Source organism: Bubalus bubalis, chromosome 2, assembly GCF_019923935.1.
Source record: "Bubalus bubalis isolate 160015118507 breed Murrah chromosome 2, NDDB_SH_1, whole genome shotgun sequence".
NCBI classification, from domain to species: domain Eukaryota; kingdom Metazoa; phylum Chordata; class Mammalia; order Artiodactyla; family Bovidae; genus Bubalus; species Bubalus bubalis.
Genome location: NC_059158.1, coordinates 170,110,786 through 170,133,772, shown reverse-complemented (window position 1 = coordinate 170,133,772; position 22,987 = coordinate 170,110,786). Strand labels below are relative to the sequence as shown.

At 38.0% G+C, this 22,987-nt stretch overlaps 1 protein-coding gene across 22 annotated transcripts in view; it reads left to right on the top strand.

The window, feature by feature from the left end:
• Nucleotides 1–22,987, top strand: part of TRIP12 (thyroid hormone receptor interactor 12) — a 151,407-nt gene that overhangs the window by 92,342 nt on the left and 36,078 nt on the right. For 8 of the 22 annotated variants that reach the window (XM_006047088.4, XM_025278391.3, XM_025278400.3 and 5 more), the window contains 12 exons: nucleotides 8,247–8,395; nucleotides 11,842–11,877; nucleotides 11,962–12,057; nucleotides 13,149–13,241; nucleotides 13,435–13,596; nucleotides 14,692–14,760; nucleotides 14,853–15,018; nucleotides 17,776–17,902; nucleotides 18,018–18,177; nucleotides 19,976–20,129; nucleotides 22,154–22,382; nucleotides 22,711–22,829. In XM_006047088.4, coding sequence (XP_006047150.1) covers nucleotides 8,247–8,395; nucleotides 11,842–11,877; nucleotides 11,962–12,057; nucleotides 13,149–13,241; nucleotides 13,435–13,596; nucleotides 14,692–14,760; nucleotides 14,853–15,018; nucleotides 17,776–17,902; nucleotides 18,018–18,177; nucleotides 19,976–20,129; nucleotides 22,154–22,382; nucleotides 22,711–22,829 — 1,560 coding nt within the window. The remainder of the gene's footprint in view (nucleotides 1–8,246; nucleotides 8,396–11,841; nucleotides 11,878–11,961; nucleotides 12,058–13,148; nucleotides 13,242–13,434; nucleotides 13,597–14,691; nucleotides 14,761–14,852; nucleotides 15,019–17,775; nucleotides 17,903–18,017; nucleotides 18,178–19,975; nucleotides 20,130–22,153; nucleotides 22,383–22,710; nucleotides 22,830–22,987) is intronic. The other 14 variants (XM_025278399.3, XM_025278394.3, XM_025278401.3 and 11 more) reach the window with 7 other exon arrangements.

Below are 22,987 nucleotides of genomic sequence, written 5' to 3'. Positions count from 1 at the left end.
TCACTGAACCTTTGAATCTGTGAGTTCATACCTTTCATCAGTTTTGGAAAATTTTTGGCCATTATCTCTTCATATATTGTTTCTTTTATCTCATTGTCTATTCAAGTGTTCGCCTTCATTTTCTCTGGGAGTATCAGGATTGTACACGTTCAGACTTTGCACATCATCCACTGGGTCTCTCTAGCTCTGTTTTTGTTTTTCCCAGAATTTTTTTTTTTTTTCCTTATCCCTAGTTTGAAAACTTTCTAATGACCACATTTCAAATTCACTAATTCTTTTTTCTGTTTTCTTCTTCCATCTTTGGTTAAATTCATCAATGAATATTAGATTTCAGGTGTGTTTTCCAGTTCTAGGCAGTTATTTGATTTTTAAAAATAGATTCCAGTTCTCTTTGAAATTCATTACATTCCATTTTGTCCATCTTTGTTTATCCTTGCAATTTGTTTTATTTATTTTGTATTCGAGTATAGCCAATTAACTATGTTGTGATAGTTTCAGGTGGACACCAAAGCAACTCAACCATCCATATATATACATGTATCTGTTCTCTCCTAAACTCCCCTCCTATCCAGGCTGCCACATGTCATTAAGCAGAGTTCCCTGCACTGTATATGTATAGTAGGACTTTTTTGGTTATCTGTTTTAAATACAGCAGTGCATACGTGTTGATCCCAAGCTCTTCACCTATCACTTCCTCCATTACTTAAATTTGCATTTTATTAATTATAGTTATGGAGCCTTCCCTGGTGGCTCAGACAGTAAAGAATCTGCCTGCAATGTGGGAGACCCAGGTTTGATCCCTGGGTTGGGAGGATCCCCTGGAGAAGAGAATGACAACCCACTCCAGTATTGCCTCTAAAATTCCATGAACAGAGGAGCCTGGTGGGCTACAGTCCATGGGGTTGCAAAGACTCAGACATGACTGAGTGTCTAACACAATCACAGTTACAGAATACGTAGTTTATAGTTTCTATTGTTGTTCAGTTCAGTTCAGTTCAGTCGCTCAGCATCAGAGTCTTTTCCAATGAGTCAACTCTTTGCATGAGGTGGCCAAAGTATTGGAGTTTCAGCTTTAGCATCATTCCTTCCAAAGAACACCCAGGGCTGATCTCCTTTAGAATGGACTGGTTGGATTGAATGGACTGGTTGGATCTCCTTGCAGTCCAAGGGACTCTAAGGAGTCTTTTCCAACACCACAGTTCAAAAGCATCGATTCTTCAGTGCTCACCTTTTTCACAGGCCAACTCTCACATCATACTATTGGTGTTAGTCTGCTTCTATTGTCTTTTGCCCCCTTTTGATTGTTAGTCACATACTCCTCAGCCATATCTGGTAATTGATTATGTGAACTGAAGAGACCCCAAGTGGTATTTTCTATTAGTGTTTCCTCTTCTTCAGTGTTAAACACTGTCAGAAGCTGACCGCTTTGCTCCAGTCAGGGCTGTAGCTTGTTTCATATATGGCTCAATTCACCTCTGGCTTATCCCTGTTTGTAATGAGCCTCACAGGGTTTTTGCGGAGGTGTTGGGGGGGGGGGGTTCCTATTTTCTTTTTTGAATTTTTCATACCATGCACCTTGTGGGATCTTAGTTTCCTGACCAGGGATTGAACCCACACTGAAAGCTGAGTCCTATCCACTGAACCTCCAGGAAATTCCCTCTCCCAGGGTTTGTGCGGTTGAGAATCATGCACATCTCCCATCTACTTAGACTTTATATTCATTATGCAGTTTGAAAATGTTGCAGATATCTTGAGGATGGGGGCACTGGCTATGTGTGTTTGAGTCAGGCCTCCTCCCTCTGTGGGGATTTTGTCCTGAGTACCCTGAGACTGCAGGTGTTTGCATTGTCTTAGCAGAACCTCTGACTCAATCCATGGTCCTCCTCATGGCCGCAGAACTTAGCAGATGTCCAGTGGGGCCAATTCACACTTGAACACACCAGCCTCCTGTGACTCTCTAAATGCTGGGACTTATGTTTCTTCAGTATCAGCAGTCAGTAAACTCCTGCCCATGGGCCACGTCAGCCTCCTGCTTGTTTTGATATAGCCTATGAACTAAAAATGATTTTTAAATGGCTGAAAAAGTTTTAAAGAAGTATATTTTGTTACATGAAAATTAAATTCAAATTTCAGTGTGTATAAATAAAATTTGGTTGGCATATAGCCATGTTCGGCTTATTGCCTGTGTCTGTTTTCATGCCACAGTGCCAGGATCGAGTAGTGGCAACAGTGACCCTGTGGCTTATAAAGCCCAAAACATTTACTGTCTTGGCTCTTTATAAAAAAATGTTTGCCTTCTGACCCGTAATCTTGGATCAGTTCAGTTCAGTAGCCCAGTCGTGTCCGACTCTTTGCAACCCCATGAACTGCAGCACGCCAGGCCTCCCTATCCATCACCAACTCCCGGAGTTCACTCAAACTCATGTCCATCGATTTGGCAATGCCTTCCAGCCATCTCATCCTCTGTCGTCCCCTTCTCCTCCTGCCCCCAATCCCTCCCAGCATCAGAGTCTTTTCCAATGAGTCAACTCTTCGCATGAGGTGGCCAAGGTATTGGAGTTTCAGCTTTAGCATCAGTCCTTCCAAAGAACACCCAGGACTGATCTCCTTTAGAATGGACTAGTTGGATATTCTTGCAGTCCAAGGGACTCTCAAGAGTCTTCTCCAACACCACAGTTCAAAAGCATCAATTCTTTGGTGCTCAGCTTTCTTCACAGTCCAACTCTCATATCCGTACATGATCACTGGAAAAACCATAGCCTTGACTAGACGGACCTTTGTTGGCAAAGTAATGTCTCTGTTAGTGAATATGCTATCTAGGTTGGTCATAACTTTTCTTCCAAGAAGTAAGCGTCTTTTAATTTCATGGCTGCAGTCACCATCTGCAGTGATTTTGGAGCCCCCAAAAATAAAGTCTGCCACCGTTTCCCCATCTATTTCTCATGAAGTGATGGGAAATGATCAGATGCCATGATCTTCGTTTTCTGAATGTTGAGCTTTAAGCCAGCTTTTTCACTCTCCTCTTTCACTTTCCTCAAGAGGCTTTTTAGTTCCTCTTCACTTTCTGCCATAAGGGTGGTGTCATCTGCATATCTGAGGTTATTGATATTTCTCCTGGCAATCTTGATTCCAGCTTGTGCTTCTTCCAGCCCAGCGTTTCTCATGATGTACTCTGCAAATAAGTTAAATAATCAGGGTGACAATATACAGCCTTGACGTACTCCTTTTCCTATTTGGAACCAGTCTGTTGTTCCATGTCCAGTTCTAATTGTTGCTTCCTGACCTGCATATAGGTTTCTCAAGAGGCAGGTCTGGTATTCCCATCTCTTTCAGAATTGTCCACAGTTTATTGTGATCCACACAGTCAAAGGCTTTGGCATAGTCAATAAAGCAGAAATAGATATTTTTCTGGAGCTCTCTTGCATTTTTGATGATCCAGCAGATGTTGGGAATTTTATCTCTGGTTCCTCTGCCTTTCTGAAACCAGCTTGAACATCTGGAAGTTCACAGTTCATGTATTGCTGATGCCTGGCTTGGAGAATTTTGAGCATTACTTTACCAGTGTGTGAGATGAGTGGAATTGTGTGGTAGTTTGAGCATTCTTTGGCATTGCCTTTCTTTGGGATTGGAATGAACACTGACCTTTTCCAGTCTTGTGGCCACTGCTGAGCTTTCCAAATTTACTGGCATGTTGAGTGCAGCACTTTGACAGCATTGTCTTTCAGGATTTGAAATAGCTCCACTGGATTTCCATCACCTCCACTAGCTTTGTTCGTAGTGATGCTTTCTAAGGCCCACTTGACTTCATATTCCAGGATGTTGGGCTCTAGGTCAGTGATCACAGCATTGTGATTATCTGGGTCGTGAAGATCTTTTTTGTACAGTTCTGTGTATTCTTGCCACCTCTTCTTAGTATCTTCTGCTTCTGTTAGGTCCATGCCATTTCTGTCCTTTATCGAGCCCATCTTGGCATGAAATGTTCCCTTGGTATCTCTAATTTTCTTAAAGAGATCTCGAGTCTTTCCCATTCTGTTGTTTTCCTCTATTTCTTTGCATTGATTGCTGAGGAAGGCTTTCTTATCTCTTCTTGCTATTCTTTGGAACTCTACATTCAGATGCTTATATCTGTCCTTTTCTCCTTTGATTTTCGCTTCTCTTCTTTTCTCAGCTTTTTGCAAGGCCTCCCCAGACAACCATTTTGCTTTTTTGCATTTCTTTTCCATGGGGATGGTCTTGATCCCTGTCTCCTGTACAGTGTCACGAACCTCTGTCCATAGTTCATCAGGCACTCTATCGATCAGATCTAGTCCCTTAAATCTATTTCTCACTTCTGCTGTATAATCATAAGGGATTTGATTTACATCATACCTGAATGATCTAGTGGTTTTCCCTACTTTCTTCAACTTAAGTCTAAATTTGGCAGTAAGGAGTTCATGGTCTGAGCCACAGTCAGCTCCTGGTCTTGTTTTTGCTGGCTGTATATAGCTTCTCCATCTTTGGCTGCAAAGAATATAATCAGTCTGATTTTGGTGTTGACCATCTGGTGATGTCCATGTGTAGAGTCTTCTCTTGTGTTGTTGGAAGAGGGTGTTTGCTATGACCAGTGCATTCTCTTGGCAAAACTCTATTAGTCTTTGCCCTGCTTCATTCCATATTCCAAGGCCAAATTTTCCTGTTACACCAGGTGTTTCTTGACTTCCTACTTTTGCGTTCCAGTCCCCTATAATGAAAAGGACATCTTTTTTGGGTGTTAGTTCTAAAAGGTTTTGTAGGTCTTCATAGAACCGTTCAACTTCAGCTTCTTCAGCGTTAACTGGTTGGGGCATAGACTTGGATTACTGTGATATTGAATGGTTTGCCTTGGAAACTAACAGAGATCATTCTGTGGTTTTTGAGATTGCATCCAAGTACTGCATTTCGGACTCTCTTGTTAACCATGATGGCTACTCCATTTCTTTTGAGGGATTCCTGCCCGCAGTAGTAGATATAATGGTCATCTGAGTTAAATTCACCCATTCCAGTCCCATTTTAGTTTGCTGATTCCTAGAATGTCGATGTTCACTCTTGCCATCTCCTGTTTGACCACTTCCAATTTGCCTTGATTCATGGACCTGACATTCCAGGTTCCTGTGCAATATTGTTCTTTACAGCATCGGACCTTGCTTTTGTCACCAGTCATATCCACAACTGGGTATTGTTTTTGTTTTGGCTCCATCCCTTCATTCTTTCTGGAGTTATTTCTCCACTGATCTCTAGTAGCATATTGGGCCCCTACTGACCTGGGGAGTTTCTCTTTAAGTATCCTATCATTTTGCCTTTTCATACTGTTCATGGGGTTCCCAGTTCCCAAGGCAAGAATACTGAAGTGGTTTGTCATTCCCTTCTCCAGTGGACCACATTCTGTCAGACCTCTCCACCATGACCTTCCCATCTTGGGTGGCTCCACACGGCGTGGCTTAGTTTCATTGCGTTAGACAAGGCTGTGGTCCTAGTGTGATTAGATAGTTTTCTGTGATTATAGTTTCAGTGTGTCTGCCCTCTGATGCCCTCTCATAACACCTACCGTCTTACTTGGGTTTCTCTTACCTTGGACGTGGGGTATCTCTTCACGGCTGCTCCAGCAAAGTGCAGCCACTGCTCCTTACGTTGGATGAGGGGTATTTCCTCACTGGCCGCCCCTCCTGACCTTGAACGTGGAGTAGCTCCTCTTGGCCCTCCTGGACCTGCGCAGCCAGTGCTCCTTCGACGTGGGGTTGCTCCTCTTGGCAGCCTTTGATAGTGAGGTTTTTTTCAAAGTGTGGTTTGTGAGTTCCTCGGTCGTGCCTGAGATCCTTACATTGAATTCATAAGGCCAAGGCTGATGGTAATTAGTAAGGTTTTTCCTTTTCTCTTGTTTGAACTAAAAGTGTAAAAGCTGTGGTGGGTGTAAAACTGCTGGTACCTTAATAAGAATCAAGGCAGAGATACCATATGACTGGCAGTCATGTTATTCTGCAATGTTAAATAGGTACATGTCTTTTAAATAATCTTCGTGACAAAGTAGGGTCCTTTTTCTTTTTCTTACACTTCATCTCAGATAACCTTGTATCATAGGTTGAGAGTGGAAGTGAAAGTGACTGTACAGCTGTTTTATTAAGCTTGACATTTAAATGATTTGCAACAACAGCAAAATAGTGCTACTATATTTTTTTTGTTTTGGAAAAATATGGTCTTTTCCACAAAAAGTTTGTTTATATTAATATAATGAATTATTCAAGTACTTAAAATTTTTTGTCTTTTAATTCCCGACACATTTTATAAATAACAGTAGATATAAATCATGTACAGAAGAGTGCTTTGGGGACTGGGGAGGGATTCTCAGTAATTTTGTATAAAATAATCCTTAGAACCAAAATTCACTCATCTGTTTGAGGTTATTTCTCTTCATATAGCAAAGGAAAATAATGGCATTGACTTTCTGTTGTTGCTTTCAGTTTGGGACAAGGTCTTTTTACAACCATCCCAAAAGACCAGTGACATTATGACAATTTTTTTTTTTTTAATGATTACTTTGATCATGCTGAAATGATCCATATGCTTAGAACTGCCAGCCTCAATATTTATAAGACATACCATTGCTTGTGTTAATTTTTCCTATTTTAGGTTGTGGTTTTTAGGGTATACTTTGAATGATTTCATTCTTTAAAAACAAATCCAGAAGCAGCTAAGGATTCTTTTGTTTTCACAGTTATTTTCCCTTAATTTTTTTTTTCTCTCACGTTACTTCAACACAAAAATGATAAGCCTGCCCTAAGTGGAACTGATATAATTTAGTTTGAAGAATTTTAAAGATGCTGTTCCTTTGAACTGGAATTTCTTGTAGTATATTTCTGGATGGACTCTTAATTATGATGAAAGGAGTTAGTGATATTTTGCAGTTCATTAGCCACAGCCTTAAATAATAGAGAAAACAGACTTTGTGAGGATTATTGTGCATCCCTTTGAAAGGTGTTTGCCCTCCAAGAAGATCATTCCTGTTTAATTGGAAAAAAAAAAAAAAAAATTGCTGTTCATGTGAATTCTGCATTCATTGACAGTTTCCAAATGTGTATCATTTCTAAGCATTTCAGTAGTAAGTGGATTTTTTCATTTCAGTAGTAAGTGGGAAAAATCCAATACACAAGGAGCAATTGGAAAAGGTCTTGAGAATGAAAGGGTTTGAATAACATCAGGTTTACATTTGTAAGTTTTAATGGAGTTAATAATGGTTACAAGAAGGAGGGTGTCCAGGAAAATTTGAAACACATTTGTAGACTTTATTTTTGACTTAGTTTATTGATAACTTATTTATTGTGGTAGTTGAGTCTTAGCATTTTTCAAATGTTTTGAGGATGGAATTAAACCTTAAAAGTAGAAGTTCTCTGAAGCACTGTGATAGCAGCATATGCACATGAAGTGAGAGGAGGTGAAAAGGCCCATCTTTTGATGTTTTGGGAAATCATTCTTGGCATTCCCTTTTGTTACATGCATTATTGTTCTGTTTGTCTTTATTTCTATGCTTTCACTGTTACTTGCATTCCATTTATTCTGATGGAGGTGTTTAGAGGTATATAACATTTCCTTTGATGCCTGGGCATCATTGTTTACCAGGTTTTTATTACGGCAGAAGAGACTTTTTGCTCATTAGATAATACATATTTTTAAAAAGCAGGTAGCTCAGCTGATAAAGAATCTGCCTGCGATACAAGAGACCCGGTTCAATTCCTGGGATAGGCTACCCACTCCAGTATTCTTGGGCTTCCCTGGTGGCTCAGTCGGTAAAGAGTCTGCCTGCAATGTGGGAGACCTGGGTTTGATCCCTGGGTTGGAAAGATCCCCTGGAAGAGGGCATGGCAACCCACTCCAGTATTCTTGCCTGGAGAATCCCCATGGAGAGAAGACCCTGGCAGACTGCAGTCCATGGGGTTGCAGAAAGTTGGATACAACTGAGCAACTCAGTACATACATGCTAAGTGTAGTCAGTCCATGTTAGTCTTAGGGATATTACTTTTTGTTGCATCTGTTAAAATCAATCAACATCTCTCATTTAAAAAGATTAAAAGAGGAGAGTATAAATAACTGTGACATTGCTTTAAGGCAGAGTAAAATCCCTCTTTAGTTGGGATCCAAAGAAGAAAAGAAGCCAGCTGACTGTGTAAAGTTACACTTAACACCTACTAATAATTTTCTTAAAGGTTTAAAAGTAGTGATTTTATTTCTGTGTGCAGGTTCTAAGGCCCAGCAGCTTCTGCAAGGACTACAAGCAAGCGATGAAAGCCAGCAGCTCCAGGCCGTTATTGAGATGTGTCAGTTACTGGTCATGGGGAATGAGGAGACGCTGGGAGGGTTTCCTGTCAAGAGTGTGGTTCCAGCTTTGGTAAGAGAATTTTCCCCTCATTTTATCCCACTCATGCCCTGAATGCTGCTCTTATTTTTATAAAAGCATGATCATTGTCATTAGGAACTTTAGAATATAATAGAACTAAGAGTAGAGTGTGGCTTATCCTTTTATTTCAGACCTATAGAGATTGTGCGTGACTTAATGATGAATGACTAAAATTTCTAAACCATCTCTTTGTGAATAGTTACCTTATCTTTGCTACCTAAATGACCCACGTGGTTTTCCGTTTTAAGTGGTTACCCCTTTAGGTGGTAACTTGACTTACTATGCCAAAACTCACATGCTTTTTTTTCATGATTCATGGGACAATAACAAAACAGCTCACTTGTGGGTTGTCTTTGTAGGCAGTCAATACTTCTGCTTGATAGTTGTGTGCATGGCCATGCAGTCCAGCCAGAAGAAGACCAAATGGACTCTCCAGCTTAAAAAAGGGGGTTATGTTAAATAGAAATAGGAGAAACAAAACAACAGTACTCAGCAACAGAAAAACGAGTGAAAAAAATCTTATGATTTTCAACACAGTTATGAGTTGATGTTTAGAATTTTTTAACATCTTAATCCCTTAGGCTTTTTAATGTGAAAACAAGTAGAGAAATTGCCATTAGTAAGTGTGTAGGCCCTTGAGCATGATAAGTCTTTTAAGTAGTGGCTTGGTAATATTCACAATGCAAGATTAAAGAAATTGATTATAATTTAAGATTAAAATTAAAAATAAAATCATGAGAAGATTAACATAGACATGAATATATTCATAGCATATATTACATTGTAAGTTAAAATAAATATCATTTAAGTCTTTGTTTGCACATCTAGTAAAGTTGAAAAAAATGGAACAGGAATTGGAGTATCAGATTGTCTCATTTGATCACATTATCAGATTATGGAGAGAGCTGAGTGGAGAGCCAGTCAAATACAGGATGATACAGTCTTCGTTCTGCTTGTTCTTCGTTATGCTTGTTGGCTGGCTCTGCTCTAGCAGAGAGTAGTGAAGGATAGAGCAGTCTCTCTTCCTGTGCAGACCTCATGCTAACAGAAGCTGGCTCTCAAGCCTACCTGTGCCATCCCACAGGCTTGCATATTAATATTTTTTTAACATTTCATGAAAATGATATTATCCTTTGTATTCTGACATTCACCTATGTTTATATGCATGCTCAAGTTATTGATTTCTTCAATAGCTGTCTTTTATGACCTGAATTAACTTCCATGTTTGTTTTTGTTCATTTAAAAATAAACAGTGATAAAGAACTAGGTTACCATGTAGCAATACTATCTCTTTTAAACTGCAGCTTTTAGTTAAATAAAGAAGCTGTTAAATCTGGACCGAAACATTAACAAAATCTAGTTCTTCTTAATTTGCTGGTTATTGATTAGATTTGAGTACTTAGTGGACCTTTGCAAGTCAGCTCATGCTATTATTAGTGAGTTGACCAGATCTGTCTTTCATAACAGTTGAATATTACAAATATATATTCATCAATCACCATACACTTGTATGACCATAAACAGTCATTTTGGTGAGGAATCTATTTCCAGCAGTTCTCAAATGTGGTCTTACAAGGGTCAGTTTAGTCGCTCAGTCATGTCCAACTCTTTGCAACCCTCTGAATCACAGCATGCCAGGCCTCCCTGTCCATCACCAACTCCCGGACTTCACTCAAACTCATGTCCATCAAGTCGGTGATGCCATCCAGCCATCTCATCCTCTGTTGTCCCCTTTTCCTCCTGCCCCCAATCCTTCCCAGCATCAGAGTCTTTTCCAATGAGTCAACTCTTCGCATGAGGTGGCCAAAGTACTAGAGTTTCAGCTTTAGCATCATTCCTTCCAAAGAACACCCAGGGCTGATCTCCTTTAGAATGGACTGGTTGGATCTCCTTGCAGTCCAAGGGACTCTCAAGAGTCTTCTCCAACACCACAGTTCAAAAGCATCAATTCTTCGGCGCTCAGCTTTCTTCACAGTCCAACTCTCACATCCATACATGACCACAGGAAAAACCATAGCCTTGACTAGACGGACCTTTGTTGGCAAAGTATTGTCTCTGCTTTTCAGTATGCTATCTAGGTTGGTCATAACTTTTCTTCCAAGGAGTAAGCGTCTTTTAATTTCATGGCTGCAGTCACCATCTGCAGTGATTTTGGAGCCCAAAAAAATAAAGTCTGCCACTGTTTCCACTGTTTCCCCATCTATTTCCCATGAAGTGATGGGACCAGATGCCGTGATCTTTGTTTTCTGAATGTTGAGCTTTAAGCCAACTTTTTCACTCTCCTCTTTCACTGCCATCAAGAGGCTTTTTAGTTCCTCTTCACTTTCTTCTATAAGGGTGGTGTCATCTACAAGGTTCATTCCCCCTTAAAGAATTGGAGAACTTATTATTTTATCTATTAACATAACAATTCCTTTCAATTTAGAGTAGATGTTTTTTGTGACTGATTTATAGGTGATATGAGACAGAGTGTGCATGCTTGCTGTGTTTGTGGGTTTATGTGGTATATTTAATAGAAATAGTTATCAAGACCTCTCATATATAGATATAATTACCCAGCATAATTCAAAGCTGAGAAGAATTCATATTAAATGAATATTATGTTAGAATATCTGATGTCTGTTATTATAATCATATGTTTAATTGGTGCTTTACAGCTTAAATTTGACACATTTAAACTTTTCCATTGAACTGCAATGATGGCTTCCCCAAGTAGGAAGTTTCTTTGGTAGCTTTTACTGCTTAAAGAAGATGGAGTGTGTGTATCTGTAGTAGTTTTGCTTGCCCTTTTTTGAAAAACACAGTTGGAAACTGCTTAAAGTCTTTTCCACAAGAAAAACTAAAATCAGATCAGATGTTTGGACTAATTCGTGTGTTTGTGAAATAATTATATTGAATTTTAATTAGTGCCTAATTCGTTTTTCATGTGATCAATATTGTGTTCAAATTCTATACTGTTGTGTATTTTACAGCTGAATTAAGTGGTGCTTAGCTCAACTTTTAGAGAAGCTGATCTATAAGAGTTTAAGCTATGATACTAAATCTGTACTGATAGTTAATTTAACAAATTTCTGTAGACTTCTGGTCCATTTATTTGTGTACGAAGTACTTGCTGACAGATAAGTCCTCAGTGATGTTTTCATGGGCTTCTGAAACGGGAGACAGTGTTACTGGGAGGGTTGGTTGTAAGCAACCTGAATGCTTTGTTTTTGACCCGAATCATGAGGTGATGATTATCCCTTGTCAGAGCTTCAGTGTGCGAGTCATGCCATCCTAAGCATAAGCATTTCTTGTGTATGCATGCTGGGTTTTAACTTGAGGTTTTTTTTTTATGGTAAAGTTCATGAGTCATACTGTTCTATTTCAGTTGAAATAGAAGAAATACTTCTAGGATTTTAAGAATATAGCTTCTAATACTTTTAAATCTTTTTAAACAGATAACATTGCTGCAGATGGAACATAATTTTGATATTGTAAGTATGTGCTATGTTTTAAAAGACTCACTCCAAACTTATTTTTTTTTTGTTTTTATTGAGTGAACATGGCTTCTTTTCTAGATGAACCATGCTTGTCGAGCCTTAACATACATGATGGAAGCACTTCCTCGATCATCAGCTGTGGTAGTAGATGCAATTCCTGTCTTTTTAGAAAAGGTAATCCTACTTTTGCCCAACTGTTTGAAAGCAGGCATAGAGGAATCAATGGACCTCCTGACTACTGAATTCTAAAGTTGTGTATCAGATTGTAAGGCCACATTAAAAGACACATTTTAGCATCCATTATCTAACTAAAGTATATTTTTTAGCCAAGATTCCAGAAAAATGTTTCGTGTTTAGCAGATCGTAGTTTAAAGCTGATGCTAATAAAGCATTTGTGTTATATCATCCCAGTGTTAACATTTTTAATAATGGCAGTTATTGCACTAGTGTAAAAATCTTTCAGAGAAGAACTTAAAGCACTTAATTAAAAATGATTTCATTGTTTCTAGAAAACATCCCGGTGAGGTTGATAGCTATTTATACCCTCATTTTACAGCTGAGGAGGCTGAGCCAGACAAAATGCCTTGCTCAAGGTCATAAAGTGAGGCAGTGGAGAAAGGAAATTTTTTCATATGGTCTGTGGTAGGTTGTTTTTGGTCTGTCTTAAGGACCTTTTTCTTTTTAATGCACAATAAAATTTGCATTATCTGAAAACCTTGAAATATGCTAAAAACCATAAAACTTGATTTTTAAAATTTGTTCCATAAACCAACCCGTTTATTTTAAATCTGAAGATTTAAAGTTATACAGTTGAATTTAGTTTATTCTTTAAAACATATTTTTCAACATCTTATACAGTGGTTGGAAGGAAGCTATATTGCCAATATGCTATAGCTTACATGCATAAGTCACTGGTTTCCTGTGGTGGGTTTCAGGTTAGAGGCAATATTTATTGTTTAGTCGCTAAATCATGTCCAACTCTTTGCGACCCCATAAACTGCAGTCTGCCAGGCTCCTCTGTCCATGAGATTCCCCAGGTAAGAATACTGGAGTGGGTTGCCATTCCCTTCTCCAGGAATCTTCCCGACCTAGGTATCATACCTGTTATCTCTTGCATTGGCAGGCGGATTCTTTACCACTGTGCCACCGGGGAAGGATAGGGGCAGTATAGATTGATGAAAATTAGAGATGTTTATTCCCATAGAAGATGAGTAGCAAGTAGAGCACTTGAATGATAACCTTGTTCCTTATTTGTATGTTCCCAGCTGCAAGTTATTCAGTGTATTGATGTGGCCGAACAGGCCTTGACAGCCTTGGAGATGTTATCACGTAGACACAGTAAAGCCATTCTCCAGGCGGTAAGTGTTGTTACCAAAGGACTATTTGCTTTAATGTTGAATTTTAGATCCATATTTGTATTAGCTCCTAGATCGCAACCTCTGTAAGGTTCCCATGCTGTTTCCAAAGTGATGTGCTAGACTTTTTTCTTTTTTTTCATAATTGCTGATAAAAGACAACTTCTTCGCTTTTAACAGTTTTCCTATATTTTAGGGTGGTTTGGCAGACTGCTTGCTGTATCTAGAGTTCTTCAGCATAAATGCCCAAAGAAACGCACTAGCAATTGCAGCCAATTGCTGCCAGAGTATCACGCCAGATGAATTTCATTTTGTGGCGGATTCCCTCCCATTGCTTACCCAAAGGCTAACCCACCAGGTAAAATGCAAACCTATCTTATGCGGCATAAAACATTTTTATTAAATTTTTTTAAAATGCCAGTTTCACCTGGAGTCGTAAATCTTCCAACTGGGTATGTAAATTGGAAATGTTCTGATCTTTGTCTTTTCCTGTTAACTAGTCATGGACCATATTAGGTTATTTTATGAAATTTCAATGGATTTACCCAAATGACAAGGTATGAACCATTTTGACTTTAGGGGTGAATTTATTATTTCAGCAGACACTTGAGTGTTTCCTATGTAATATAATGAGAATTTCCTTTTATAAAGATCATCCTTTCCTGAAAGCTGTTGAGTTAGGCAGAGAGGACCAGAGAGGGTATGGATTAAGATCAGAGAAGAAATGAGACTATGTATGTTCCACATAAAAATGAAATAAGAAATGTAGATTGCAGCTGTCTGGGACTGGCAAAGAACAGGAGCAGCTGTAGAGGAGAAGGCATCAGTGGGCCTGGTGTACGATATGATAAGCAGAGCTCATGTAGCCTCTCTTGCAGGACAGATGAGCCAAGTTTGAAGGTTGTAGAGAAATGTAATTTTCTTGTTATGTTTCAAAGTGTTGTTATTGCTGAAGAGATTTTAAGAGATTTGGCTTTAAAGTTATCTTTATAAAATATGCTTAAAAGCATCTCAGAGAAAATTAGATACATAAAACATACAGACATACTTCAGAGATAGTGTGGATTTGGTTCCAACCACTGCGATAAAGCAAAAGATCACAATAAAGGGCGTCACAAGAATGTTTTAAAAGTTTCTACTTGTAAGGCTGTTTAAAATGATAGGATGTTTATTTTTATTATAGTTTTTGTGTAGGTATTGAAATTGTAGAAGCACAAAAGTTGTGTGTTTTATTTTTTTTATATAACTTGCTTTTCATTTGTTGAGGTCTTACAGGAGGTACAGATTTTATCAGTATGATTTCCCTTTGTATTAAAATCATGATTTTACTGATTGCTTGCTTAGGTTCACAGCATTTTCAAAACTCACATCTTTGAAGAATTTGGGGTTAGGATAGTGAAAATGTTTTATATTAACAAACTTTATTTTCCTTTATTTAAAAAAAAACATACAGGACAAAAAGTCAGTAGAAAGCACTTGCCTTTGTTTTGCACGTCTAGTGGACAACTTCCAACATGAGGAGGTAAGCATTTAGTCTGTTGATATTCTCATGAAGTTGTTAAACTGCTAACTCAGAATGTAACAGGTTTTTTTTTTTCCCTTGTGTTTCTGCAGAATTTACTCCAGCAGGTTGCTTCCAAAGATCTGCTAACAAATGTTCAACAACTGTTGGTAGTAACTCCACCAATTTTAAGTTCTGGGATGTTTATAATGGTGGTTCGCATGTTTTCTCTGATGTGTTCCAATTGTCCAACTTTAGCAGTTCAACTTATGAAGCAAAGTAAGTGCTATTTTATTATTCTGTTTTACACAAGAAAAACTGTGTGTGTGTTTAACCTCTGTTGATAAGTAGAGTCAACATAAGTAGAAATCACTAATATGTAGGCACTGGATAGTAAAGGAAGAAAAATGTTACTGTGTAACAGATCTGGGTGTGACAATATAGTAATGCTTTCTCCATACAGTTTTCAAAGTATATAGTGTATTAAAACTTTACTGTTGGAGGGCTAAGGTCATTGCTTTCTATACAATCAGTTAAGTAATGATGCTTCCTGGGGTCACAAGAGTCAGACACGACTTAGTGACTAAACAGCGGTGATGCTTCATTAGGAGAATTCTGAGTTTATGTTACCAATAACTGCTTCTCTTCTGCTTATAGGTAGTCCTTTTGCCTACGTTAGATTTTCCAGCATTTTATGATTCCAGAATGCCTTCTCCCTCAAAATATTTACACAGATGAATGGCTTTGATCTTTGCTGCTTTAACATTTCTAAGCCCTTCTCAACCTTACCATGTGCAGAATATCAACATTTTATCACCACTGCTATTACAGTCTCTAGTGGGCTTCCCAGGTGGCTCAGTGGTAAAGAATCTGCTTTCCAGTGCAGATGTGGTTCTATTCCTGGGTCAGGAAGATCCCCTGGAGTAAGAAATGGTAACCCACTCCAGTATTCTTGCCTATGAAATCCCATGAACAGAGGAACCTGGTGGGCTGTACAGTCCATGGTGTTGCAAAGAGTCAGACACAACTGAGTGAGTGCACACATGTGTACACACACACCCTTGAACACACACACACACACTGCTGTTGCAGTTGCCCATTACTGTCTTTACTTTAGATTTCACAAGTTAATGTCAGAAGACTGTGGGGTTCAGAGAACATCTGTATATTTTGATTATTGCTAGTAGAGCATTGATCACTTCTGTATGAAACTTTCATAATTGTGTGTAGTTGTATATCCACAATTTTGCTTTCTGAGAATATTATCTTGGGAGTCAGTGATGACATTCATTGACAAAGCAGTCTTTGTCCCTCTGCCTCAGGTAGATTATTAAGTGGTATAATAGTACTTTTTTTGTTGGGGAGGGAGGATGGGAAACTCAGGTTTAAATTTAGTCACATTAGTTGTGAATTTTAGCACATGGCACAGTTCTTTGTAGAAAAATAGTGTTGCTGAGGTGATTTATTGAAGACATAAAGCATTTTGTTATTCCTAAACTAGTATTCTAGAGAACACTGTTTTGCTTATGCCCTGAACAAAGTCCTCTCTGCCAAGATAAGTTTGGGAAAGATTTAACTCTTTTTTTTTTGAGTAGTCATAATGTACTTTCCTAATTAAAATTCCTAGAAGTCCCTTGAATTTTGGTTTCCTGAAGTTTGCACATAGATTATCTCTTGTTACCATATGGCACAGCGTTTTTCCTATATCCTGATTTGGGAAATTGCTATCTAAGTTTTGTTTTTAATGTTCTGGAATTTTATTCTTTAATATGATGAATATTGTTACCTCGTTTGCATATTTTAGGAAGTTTGCCACATATTCATCATATAGAAGCCACTAGACTTACATTGTCTTTCTCCCTCAGTAACACAAAGGAAACATGAACTTATCTTGTTCTTTTTTTTTTTTCAATCTCTGATCTTTTTTTTTTTTTTAAGTTACTATTACACCATTGCCATATATTCCTGTTTCTTAAGAAAGTTGGCAAAATGAATTTTTCAAAAATTTTTAAAGATTTAATCACTACTTGTGAAACTTCTATGAGGCAGAGATTTAACTATTCATAACTCCTCTGACCAAATTGGGGCTTCCCTGGTGGCTCAGAAGATAAAGCATCTGCCTGCAATGTGGGAGATCCAGGTTCAATCCCTGGGTTGGGAAGATCCCCTGGAGAAAGAAATGGCAAGCCACTCTAGTACTCTTGCCTGGAAAATACCATGGATGGAGGAGCCTGGTAGGCTATAGTCCATGGAGTCACAAAGATTCGGACACAACTGAGCAACTTCACTTTCTTTCTGCACGAATTAATGATGAGTACTTTCTTGACAGTAGAATATACTGATTACTGGCAGGACATTTCAGTGAAATATTTATACATGTTTTGTATGTGCATATAGAACCATATGCCACAACCAACAGAGACACAGCCTTGTCTTTAGGTCCTGGTTGTTAGAATGATCAAAACCTTGGCGACTGGAACATCTTCCACTCACTGTGTCAATGCATTATAAACAAGTTTTCACCCCAGTTCTTCTATAAACTGAAATCTTCTGGGAATGGAAGTTTGTGGTAGAGGATATTTTCTTGATTTTTAAAGGTAGTTGGCATGCTTACTGTCATTTAAGTAAAGGTTTTCCTGATGACAAAATGGCAAGATTCAGATGCTTTTAATCGCTGTGTTTTATTCTATTGGCCACACGATTTCAGTATATTATATTTGAATTGAAGAAAATAGACAGATATATGTGAATCAAGGATAAAATATGTTTAGTGCACTTGTTCTGCAAACTCTGTGCTCCTTAAGGAAAGTAATACAAGATTCCTAAAGTCTCTGCAGTGAACTTATGACTTAAGTCCTCAAAAGGAAATTGTTTAAATCTTCATAGTTTTTTTTAAGGTTTTAATTCCAAGTTACTTTCACCTATCTTGAATGGTATGGCCAAATAGGAAAATACTTTTGTTTTTCCCCTCGGGAATGATTGCCTTTTAAATATGGCAATACAAGTAGTTTCATAGGCTTTGGCTTTTCATTGTTGGCTTTACAGACATTGCAGAAACGCTTCACTTTCTCCTGTGTGGTGCCTCCAATGGAAGTTGTCAGGAGCAGATTGATCTTGTTCCACGAAGTCCTCAAGAACTGTATGAACTGACATCTCTGATTTGGTAAAGATTGGGCCAATAGTTGATAATAATTGGAGGGCATTTTGCTTTAGAGACCTGGTATTTACTGACAGCTTAGAAAGCTACTTATTAAAATAATTGCACCTTTCATTTTCAGTGAACTTATGCCATGTTTACCAAAGGAAGGCATTTTTGCAGTTGATACCATGCTGAAGAAGGGCAATGCACAGAACACGGATGGGGCCATATGGCAGTGGCGGGATGACCGGGGCCTCTGGCACCCCTATAACAGGATAGACAGCCGGATCATTGAGGTAGTAGTTTCCTCGTACCGTTTAAATATGTCTTCTTTTGATGGAGCGTGGGTGTAGGGCTGGAGTCGGGAGGGGGCATGTGGACGTAAATGTGCTTAGTGTGGAATTAACTCACGATTCTCTCATTTTGTCTCCTGAGAACAAGGTTCTCATTTCTGTTCAGGTCAGAAAACACGGTGTTCTAGTCCTGCTTCTGCTACTCAATACCTGATTGACTTGGAGCAAGTAATTTAAGTTCTTTGTTCCATGGTTTCCTCGTTTCTGAAAGGAAACGCAGGAGGAGTTAGGCTACATGTCTCAAAAAGTTCCTTCAGTCTCCTATCCAGAAGAAATCTCTCAAAAGCAAAGATTACATACAAGTGGCTGTTTTTCAGTATTTTTTAAAAGAGCAAAAATATAGAAAGAATTTAAATATCTAGCTCTAGGTGAATAAGTAAATTGTGGTATACACCTAAGCTTCTATGTAGTACAGACCTTACTGGGATAAATTTTAATTACTTACAATGTGATATGCTATAAATGAAAACAAAATTATGTGATCCATGGAAACTCAGCAAAAGAAAAGAATAATAGCAAAGGAAAGAAATATACCACAATATTTACAGTGATTTTTCTGTGGAGGTTTTATGTGTGATTTTATTCTTATTTCCATACTTCCATATTAAATTTGCATTGAAATATTTCAGAACTTTCTCAGGTCAGGAAAATTTTTGCCCTTATTTAGGAAGCATTGGTCACTGCTTTATTTGAGATGCCATGCATCATTTACTAATGTTTTCATCTATAAGATACTCAAGTATTAATATATTTTCTAATTTCAGCCTGTGTAATTAGAATGTTTTAGAACATTTACACATAGACTTTTTTTCTTTAAGTTATCTTCCACTAGTTTCTAAAAATGAATGTTTGGAAAACTTTGGAACCACTAATTTATGTTATGAAATCAAATTCTTATGACAGTATCTAAACTCAGGACCAGTTGTTCTGAGAAAGTCAGAGGTGACTAGTCTTCTGTAATTGTTAGCCTTACTTTATGAGCTGGTTGTGGTCTCTAATGCTGAGCATTCTTCTTTTTAGCATTTTCCCAGTAATTGGATTTTCCCTGTTAGGTTATACTGGTATTTTCTGAGAATCCTGACTTCCATTCAACCAAGGAATTCCATAAAAATGTGTATTTTGTCACTTCTTTAGGCTGTCTAAAATCCACCAGTGTTAACTACATTGTCTCATTTGAGATACATGTGTAATGCTTGCCACCCCTTGGGATTACTTTTTCTACTTGCGGTTGTGTCCCTTTCGATCTTAGGGCATCATTTCAATGTAAAAGTATTTTTTTTTTGATGACCTAAGGATAATTTTGTAGGATCATTTTGTTTAAAGGAGGATCTTGATTGGCTGCTAGGAATGCATGGTGTAAATAATATTTTAACCTAAGAATAAGGTACCAAAAGTTATACCAAAGGATAACTGATTTTTTTCTGTCAGCAATGTCTTCAAGGCCTTTTTAACACAAATAGTATCTTCTCCGTGTCAGCGATCCTGCATGACTGGATTTTACCTGTATTTGTCTCAGGGGACCTAATGATCCTGGGGGTGTATATATGTATTTGATTAAAAATGGTTTGTTGATTGAGTAAGTTTTGTCACATCCACACTATTAAAACTTCCACATTCTGTTACTTACTGTCTGAAACCTGATGAAACAAATATGTAAGTTAGCATTTATGGAGGTCCCCACTGTGTCTTGAGTTAATAAGTTTCTCCATGTTTATATTCAAGGTTTCTCTCTCTTTGCTCTCAGGCAGCCCATCAGGTCGGTGAGGATGAGATAAGCTTGTCCACTCTGGGACGAGTTTATACTATTGATTTTAATTCTATGCAGCAAATCAATGAGGACACGGGAACAGCACGTGCCATTCAGAGAAAACCTAACCCCTTAGCCAATACTAACACTAGTAAGTACCTTTTGAGTCCAAAGTAGTACCATGTTGTCTAGTGAATAGTGTTTGCAGTAACATTTAATTGTTTCATTGAGTGTTTTTATTAAGGTAGTTGCATGGTAGTAAATAGTTCTTTTTGTTGTTGTTTTATCATGTGCTTTAATCGGTAAATCAGCCAACATAGCTTGACTGGTATCTTCCCCCAAGATTTTCCTACTTTTGTCATTTGCAGCGTCCTGGACTCTAGTCAGAATTGTCCTGTGCATTTTTCCCCGCTTTCAGTTTTATTGAGATATAATTGACACAGCAATGTGTGAATTTAAGATGTACCACATAATGGTTTGACTCACGTAGATCCTGAAACGATTACATTAGTTGGTTAGAGTAAACATCCATCTTCTCATATAGATACAAATTAAAGAAAGAGAAAAAAAGATAATTTGGGTGGTAAGAAATTCTTAGCTTTCTCATATAATATCAGCAGTGTTAATTATTTTTGTCATGTTGTACATTACATCCCTAGTATTTATTTATCTTGTAACTTTCTGACTGCCTTCATCCAGTCCCCCACCCCTACCCCCAGTAATACTATGTTGAGTTTGGTATAGTGGACTTACAACACTGTGTTAGCTCCTGTTACACAACATAGTGAATTCAGTACTTCGTACATTTCAAAATAATCACGACGATCAGTCTACTTATGATGTCACCAAAGGTATTACATAGTTATTGACTGTATTCCCCATGTTGTACATTTCATACTTGTGACTTGTTTATTCTTCAACTGGAAGTTTGTATCCCTTAATCTTCCTCACTTGTTTCTTTTTTCCCTCCAACCCATCCCCTCCCCCCCCCCCCCCCCCCCCAGCAGTCACTAATCTAATTAGTTCTCTTCAGCCCAGGCAGTTTTTAAAATCTGATCTTTTTATTCCTATTTTACATTTAGATCCAGTCACACCCCATCAGATCAGTTCTTCCTAATCTTTTGTTTTATACTTCCACATCAGAATTCTCTTAATTCATAAGAATTTTTTTACCCTCAAGTTTCTGTCATTTGTTCCTTTCTGGAGGGCTTTTAGTTCAGTGCTTTTGTAGTTCTAGCCCATAGTATAAAGGTCAGCATACTTTTAAGCTTTGCAGGCCACACAGTCTGTATTCAGTGCTGCTCTTGTAGCCCCTACACAGCCATGCACAGTATGTAAACAAATGTAAGTGGTTGTGTTTCAGTAAAATTTATTTACAAAAATAATTGGTGAGGTAGGTTAGGCCTTCGAACCATATGTTGCCAACCCCTGTTCTAGAGCTTTTCATCTGTTTCCTTTCTCCTACACTTTACTCCCTTTAAGCCTAGTGACGGGTCATCTTTTTCCAGTTTCTTGCTGTACGTATACTGTGCTTAGTCACTTAGTCATGTCTGACTCTTTGTGAGTCCATGGACTATAGCCTACCAGGCTCCACAGTCCATGGGGATTCTCCAGGCAAGAATACTGGAGTGGGTTGCCGTGCCCTCTTCCAGGGATCGAACCCAGGTTTCCCACATTGCAGGTGGAATTTTTACTGCCTGAACAACCAGAGAAGTCCAAGAATACTGGAGTGGGTAGCCTATCCCTTCTCCAGGGAATCTTCCCAATGCAGGAATTGAACCTGGGTCTCCTGCATTGCAGGTGGATTCTTTACCAGCTGAGCTACTCCTGCATACTCAATATTCATTTCTTCAACTCCATTTATTTCTTACCAGTAGTTTTAACTGGTTAGTACTCAAATGTCCCCAATATTTTGTGGAACAGGTATTAGTAAAAATAAGAGGTACAGTGTAGTGCTACCTTGTGTTTTGCAGCTAGCTGGAATAGTCAGTGGCTTTTAAAATTTTTTTAATTTTTAAATTTGTCTTAATGTTGTTTGGGGCATCTTTATAGACCCCAGTTGATTGCATTAGATAAGTTAGTTTCCTTTATAGCATTGTACATCCACTTGAATTTTATGTTAGCTCGCTTTATTGTGTTTCTGAAGCCTTTCAGATTTTACATTTTTTATTTCAGGTGGATATTCAGAGTTAAAGAAGGATGATGCTCGAGCACAGCTTATGAAAGAGGATCCGGAACTGGCTAAGTCTTTTATTAAGACATTATTTGGTGTTCTTTATGAAGTGTATAGTTCCTCAGCAGGACCTGCGGTCAGACATAAGTGCCTTAGAGCAATTCTTAGGATAATTTATTTCGCGGATGCCGAACTTCTAAAGGATGTCCTGAAAAACCATGCTGTTTCAAGGTGTGTTCATCAAAGTGGTAAAAAGAAACATTTTAGAAACCCAAGTCTCTGCAGTTAACTTCAGAAAATTTTAAAGCCATATTATAGTATAAAATGCACAAAACAGTTAATCTGGAGTGTCTTGAGCCCTTCATTGTCTTTCTGTATTCACAGACACCTTCAATAAAAAATAGATTAAATGGAAAAGTTGAGCATTTAAGAAAAATTCTTATTTTGGTGGACAGGTTTCAAAACTGAAATATTTTGCTCTCAAATTTAAAGTTGTGTGGCCAGCAATAATTATCAAATCCAGGCAGATGTTTTATATACAAATGCTTTCTTTTTTTAGTCATATTGCTTCCATGCTGTCAAGCCAAGACCTGAAGATAGTAGTTGGAGCCCTTCAAATGGCAGAGATCTTAATGCAGAAGTTACCTGATATTTTTAGTGTTTACTTCAGAAGAGAAGGTAATCAATAATTAATTGATGGTTAATCTTTTGGTCTGAATATTATTTTAGTAGAATTATAGTTATAATCTGTGGAACAAATATTGTTACTTTTATATAATTTACATGCTTCCAGCTTAAGTATGTAACATGCATCTTTTTAAAACCTTTTATTACAG